Source organism: Myotis lucifugus, unplaced genomic scaffold (assembly GCF_000147115.1).
Source record: "Myotis lucifugus unplaced genomic scaffold, Myoluc2.0 scaffold_128, whole genome shotgun sequence".
Classification (NCBI taxonomy): domain Eukaryota; kingdom Metazoa; phylum Chordata; class Mammalia; order Chiroptera; family Vespertilionidae; genus Myotis; species Myotis lucifugus.
In genome coordinates this window covers 870,542-877,145 of record NW_005871176.1, presented here as the reverse complement: position 1 = coordinate 877,145, position 6,604 = coordinate 870,542, and the positions used below count along the sequence as shown (strand labels likewise).

At 53.2% G+C, this 6,604-nt stretch overlaps 1 protein-coding gene across 1 annotated transcript; it reads left to right on the top strand.

Moving 5' to 3' along the window:
* Window positions 1–277: 277 nt before the first annotated feature.
* Window positions 278–3,978, top strand: PLA2G2D (phospholipase A2 group IID). Its single transcript, XM_006094072.3, has 4 exons — window positions 278–317; window positions 1,542–1,686; window positions 2,389–2,495; window positions 3,827–3,978. The coding sequence occupies exons 1-4, from the start codon at window positions 278–280 to the stop codon at window positions 3,976–3,978; spliced, it is 444 nt and encodes a 147-aa protein (XP_006094134.3).
* Window positions 3,979–6,604: the final 2,626 nt, after the last annotated feature.

The following is a 6,604-nucleotide window of genomic DNA, read 5'->3' as shown; positions in this document are numbered from 1 at the left end:
TTCTTCTTATTGTTCATGTTTTCCAAATCTTCTACACTGATCATGTGCTTCTTTTGCAATCAGAAAGTTTAAAAAATAGATGTTAAAAATAATTTTGTTTTAAAATTCCCCCTTGCCAGAAAAGAGGAAACAGAAGGAGCAGAGGTGGCCTCCACGAGAGCTAGAGCAGAAGGGACAGGGGCAGGCTCAGCTGGTGGGGGTGGGGGTGGCTCTTATATAAGGGGCTGCCTGCATGAAGGACTTCCAGCAGTGGCTTCCCCTCCTCTGGGCCGGGATCATGGAACTACCCCTGCTGTGCGCGCTGGTGGTGTTTGCTGGTGAGTGGGGACAGGAGCACAGCTGGAAAGGGAAGGAGGGACACAGGTAGGCCCTATAATATCTTTTTCCTAGACTGAACTGCTGCTTTAATCTCCACTGCCCTGGCCCCTCAAGCCCTTAACCCTCTGCCCCTTGCAAGGAGCCATCAGCGGCTTCCAGTCCCTTAGAACAGTGGCTTTGGCCAGAGAGGCCTGGGTGGCCAAGCTCTGGTGCCCTTCTGGCCTGCCGTGAAGGTCAGAGCCGAAGGTTCAGAATCCAGGGACCTGCCGAGCTGGCACCTGTGGCACCTTGGACAAAAATTACAGAAATGATCTCACCTTGTTCCCCTCCGTCCTTTTGACCAAATAATAAAACTCATTTGCATAGAAACAGCACTCCGCGTCCACGTTCATGGATCTCCCTTGAACCTGGGAAGTGGGTTCTGTTGACTTGGTGGGAGATGAGGCGATTTCTATTTGATCTTTAGCAGAAGATCAAATGTAAAAATGTGGCTGCTAGCAAATTGGCACCTCAACGTATGTGATTTTAGAAAGGGTGCCTTGGGTCTCTATCCAGGTTCCTCCTCTTACCAGCTACTATGACCTGGAACAAGTGACTGAGCCTCCATCTGCTCCTCTCTAAACTGGGGATTAAAAATAGTATTCATTGTCAGTTTCTGCGTTTTCATAAATACACCACAATTATGTAAGATGATACCACACTACAGGAAAGTGGGTGAGGGCTCTATGAGAACTTTCTGTATGATCTTTGCAACTTTTCTCTACATCTAAGTTGACTTATTTAAAAAAATAGTCTTGCCCTGACTGGCTAGAGCGTCGGCCTGTGGACTTGAAGAGTCCCAGGTTCGATTCTGGTCAAGGGTATGTACCTTGGTTGCGGGCACATCCCCAGTAGGGGGTGTGCAGGAGGCAGCTGATCAATGTTTCTCTCTCATAGATGTTTCTAACTCCCTCTTCCTTCCTCTCTGTAAAAAATCAATAAAATATATATTTTTTAAAAATAATCTTTTTCTCATGGGATGAGATGGAGTCAATCAATTGCTACATGAAAAGGCCCATGGCAAGCACTCACTGTCACTATATTTTTTAATGGATGTAGTGGTTGTTGTCATTTTGTTATCCAGGGTCATTGGTTTGGACCAGATAGAGCAGAGGTGCCAGCCAGGGGTGCACGGATCTCCCCTGGGATTCACGTCCTCTCCTTGTTGCTGGGCTCCTTGGCAGGTGTAACTCCAACCCAGGGCGGGCTTCTGAACCTGAACAAGATGGTCAAACAAGTGACCGGGAAGACACCCCTCACCTCCTATTGGTACTACGGCTGTCACTGTGGACGTGGTGGAAAAGGCCAACCCCTCGATGCCACGGACTGGTAACCCTTCCCAGGCAGGCCCACGGGCGGCAATCCTGTCCTCTCCATCTATTTATTCATTCTGTGGATCCGTTCTGTACTATGTGCTAGGAACTCTGCTAAGCTTCGACACAGCCCCAACCCTCCTGGAGCCTGCCTTCTAGAGGGTTCCCCAAAGTCTCTGAAGACCGCCCCCCTCCCCCCACTTGCACTCTCAACCCCTAATCTAATTAGAATACCCACACACACTGCCTGCTGCCATTGCATGGGGTTTTTTAAAGGGCCAGCCTCATTTTGCCATTATCTTATCGGATCTTCACCACAATCCTGGGAATCGGCCAGAGGAGAGATGAGAGCCTGGGCCAGGCCCGGTCACTTCCCTGACCCACCACTTTCAGGCTGTGTGAGCTCGGGCAAGTGGCGTGGTCTCCCTGAGTCCCAGTTGCCTCAGCTGTGACATGAGGATTGTCCTAGTTCCCCTGTCATAAGGTGGTTGGGAAGATTAACAGATAATTTGTAGAAAAAGCAGGTGCCTGGGCCCTAGGAAGCACCCTGTAAGTGTTAGCCAGCATGAGCACGCCGAAGACTAGACCCCTCGAGGCCTTGGCTCTTCCAAGGGGGCTCGGGTTCTCCTCTGGGGCAGGGGCTTCCTGAGACAGAGCCGGCTAAGGACGATGCAGTGCGTCTGTGCTCCCTGCCCCACCTCCTGTCCTCTCCCTCCAGGTGCTGCCATGCTCACGACTGCTGCTATCGTCACCTGAAGCTCCACCATTGCCATTACTTCAGGGACCATTACAACTACACCTTTTCCCAGGGGGACATCCAGTGCTGTGAGTGTCTAGACTGGGGATTCGAGTTGTAGACTGAGGAAGGGAGTTCTGCTTTCATATGCTGTGCAATGATGCACAAGCTACGCAACCTCTCTGTTTCTCTCGCATGCCCAGTGGCAATAGTGGGGCGGTGGAGGAGAGGCAGGAGTAGGGGTGGGAATATGGAGAGGTCCAATGAGGGCTTTGGCTCCTTTAGGATCTGGAAGGCTGGCAGACCTCTGCTTAGATTCCAGCTGTGTGACCTTGAGTGCCTTGCTCAACCTCTCTGAACCTCAGTATCTTCATCTGTGAACTGAGGATGAGAACAATATTCTATTCTACCCCATAGTGTTAATCCAAGAACTAGAATGAGGGCAGACAGAATGAGCTTCACAGATGCCTGCCGCAGGGCATGCCCCATAGATGATCTTGTTTCTACTTCCATCATCACTGATCCTCACAGCAGCCCAGCCAGGAGGCAGCCCCACCCTGATGAGCTCTATTTTATAGACAAGGAAATGGAGTGAGGAAGTGTTTGCCTGGGGTCACACCGCTGCCAGTAGCAGAGCCTGGGTTGCATCCCAGGTCACTTGGCCCCTGGGTCCGTGCAGGAAGCAGGTGGCAGGTCCAGGGCTGGGAATCAAATGGGCACATTTCCACTGCCCCTGTTCACTGAGGGCTTAATAATAATAACAATGACACGAATTGTAATAGCCGGCATTTATCGAGCACTTACTTGTACTGAGTGCTTTGCCTTCTTACTTTAATTCTCACCACAGCCTCCCCGCCCCCGCCCCCCAGGCAGCGCTTCTCATCATCGCCATTTTACAGATAATGAAACTGAAGTACCTTGGTCCCTCCTGCCTCAGAGTCTTTGCACAGGCTGTTCCATCAGCCTGGAACACTCCCCCCTCCTCCACCTGGCTTCCCATAGGGAGAGAGACCCTCTGACCTCAGCTCCAATGGCTCTGGCCCACTGCGTTCCTGCCCTGTGGCCCTGGCATTGTTTCTGACTCCCATAGAGCACAGCTTGATATTCGTTTCTGCCGTTCTCAAATACCTGCTGCCCCACGGGCGTGTGAATCTCAGAGGTCAGTTGTGTTCAGTCCTGTCTCCCCGCCCCCACTCCCAACCCAGGCTGGCCACATGTAGGTGCAAATAAATAAAGGCACACGGGGAGGTCTTGGTAGGTACCCAAGGTCACGCAGCTAGAGTCCAAGTAGCTGGGAAGGACACCTTAAGCTGAGTGAGGATGGCACTGCCTTCAGAGGTTCCCTCCAGGGACCCTAGACCCAGCCCTGGCTCGGCCTCAGGAATGGACGGTCACTGAGCCCCCCTCCTGCACCCCACAGCTGACAAAGGGAGCTGGTGTGAGCAGCAGCTGTGCGACTGTGACAAGGAGGTGGCCTTCTGCCTGAAGCGTCAGCTGGGCACCTACCAGAAGAAGCTCCGTCTCGTCCGTTTCTCCAGGTCCCGCTGCAAGGGCCAAACCCCTACGTGCTAGAAGAAGCCTGCCGGGCTGTCCCACGCTGCCTGCCCACCTGTCCCACCCTCCCTACCCGGGTCCTCAGAAGTCCCACGGGATTGCTGACACCCCTGTCCCAGAAGTAACCAACCCCCTGAAGCAGCCTGGCTCCCTTAACACACCCCCAGGGCGCGGGAGTCAGCCCCTCCTCCACCACCCGCCGTGCCTCTTGGACCTTCTGAAATAAATCTCCCAACAGCAGCTGTGTCCTCGGAGGGGGATTGGGATCTTAGGAAAAGCCAAGTTCAGGGAGCCAGGGGGAAGGTGTTTGGGCCAAAGCAGCAGGTGTTGGGGGCCTGTCACTGCCACTCACTCACCAGGCCTCCCCACTTCAGTCTCACTCCTCTAATACACTGTCTAAGCTGCGGCCCCAGTGGCCTCTCTAATGGGCAGCACTGATCTGTCTGTCCTCCCGACTCTACTTAAACCTCTCAGGCCCTCCCTCACCCCAGGAAGGGCCTCTCGCAGGAGTTTGGAGCCCCCCACCCCCACCCTCCTCGCCCTGTCTGGCGCTGTGTCCCTCTCCCCACTAGGCTTGAGGTCCTGGTGGGCGGGGCCCATGCCTGTCGAGGACTCATTGCATCCCTGGTACCCAAAGCAATGCCAGGAAGGGGCTGTGTAAATGCCTCTTGGGGGAAGGGCTGGACGAAGCCCGCGAGCACAGGCCACATGTCCTCCAGGCCCTTCCTCTTCTGCCCCAGGCCTCTGCGCAGGTGGGCTTTCCGAAGAAATGCCCCACTTGCCCCACTTGCCGTTTCCAGGTGGCTAAGCCCGCCTGAGGCTCCTCAGGCTCCAAGGGTTGCTTCCTACAGAAGTCTCCCCTGGCTGATTCCTCGTGGCCCCCAGGCCTCACTCCCTCCTCCGAGCTCCCATAGCACTTGATGGGTCTGCAGTTTACCAAGCTGGACCTTGAGTGGACTTATCATTGTCTGGACTTCTCTGATCTCTCCCAACTAGACTGGAGCTCCCAGAGGCCGGAGGCTGTGTCTGTCACAGCTTTGTTTCCTCTGCTCCTCTACGTAATAGTGTTCCATTCATGCTAACGGATCAAATGGAGATTGTGGCAGACGCCGTTAGTGCTTCACTTCAGATCCCCTTCTGGCCCAGTTCCCCTACTCCCAGCTCAGCCAGATGTTGGCTGTGAGCTGTTCACATCTGCCTCTTAAGGATTGACCTTGTCTGCTGGGAACTACCTTGCCTATCCCCGCTACCCTCCATATCACCCACCTCTAACCAATGCATATGGAATATAATACCAGGGAAAGGATCATTGCCCACCCCCATCTGCGTGGGACCACCTGGGTGGTACAGTGCATGCCCCAGAGCTCCTCCTGGCATCAGGCTGAGGGTAGACATCTGGAACCACCTCTGCTTGCTTTGTCTCCTGGCCTATCCTGTTGCCCTTTGTCCCTTACAGGTTTCTCGTGAGAGCACTCCCTCCATAAATCCTTCACTTGCCCAAGAATTCTCATCCCAGGCATGGCTTCTAGGGAAACTGAGTTTGGATGGATGGATGGATGGATGGATGGAAGATGGATGAATGGATAGCTTTTTAATATAAGGATCCACAATCTGTCATTCATATGTAAGCAGCCATGTCTCCAGCAACAGGGCTGAGGCACCTGGAGCCACCCACAACCTCCGGCCTGTGGCGCCCAGATGAGAAACAGCTGGCCAAGCAGTTTTCCTTCTATGTGAAGCTCAGTGCCTCGTACGAGACAATAGAATAGGAATGAAGGACTATGGGACCCAAGTTCAAATTTTAGTTGTACCACTGGCTAGCCATGTGACCTTCCAGGAGGGATCTTGCTTTCCTTGTGTGTGAAGTATAAATGAAATTAAGAAGAAAATAAGATGAGGTTAATGTTAATGGATGCCCCTGGATTAATGCCTACGCTCTTAGCACAGTGTTTGGCACATGGTAACCCCTCTTTAAATGTTAACTGCATTGTTGTTGTTGTTACTAGGCAGTAACCAAATCTGCAGTCACCCCCAAGCTACTAGTAAGCCAGGAGGAGAATAGTTCATCAATGTTCCCCTCTTTCCACCCAACTCCTCTCTCCCTTCTGTATGACTGTGCAGCTGTTCACTTAGATCCTCATGCATGAGGTCCACTTCATCCAAGGCTGAGGGCTGGCGATTCCACAATCCATCAGAGCTCCCATGTTCCGGGCTCTGTGGCTTTGACAAGGTCAGTGTTGGCAGGTATGGGCATTTATCCCCCATTTAAAACTGAACAACCTGATGCTCAGAAATGGGGACAGGAAAGGCCCGAGGTCCTGCAACCAGCAAAAGGCAGAGCCAGGAGGCCACCCCAGACCCTTCCCAGTCTGCCCCCTGGCACCCCGCCCTGTTTATACTGATTAGGAAGCTTCCAGCAGAAAACTGTGACTCAATGGGCTTCAACAATGAGGGCATTTATGAGCTCACAAGACAATCAGTCCAGGGGGAAGGTGGCTCTTTAGTGGCTTGATGGCGTCATCAGCACCTGGCTGGCCACCCTCTCTGTGTTGGTTGGGTTGGTCTTCCAGGTGGCTCCTCCTGGCTCCGAGGTGGCAGCTGTGAGCCAGACCTCGAGCCAGGACATGTCAACATCCAGCAGAGA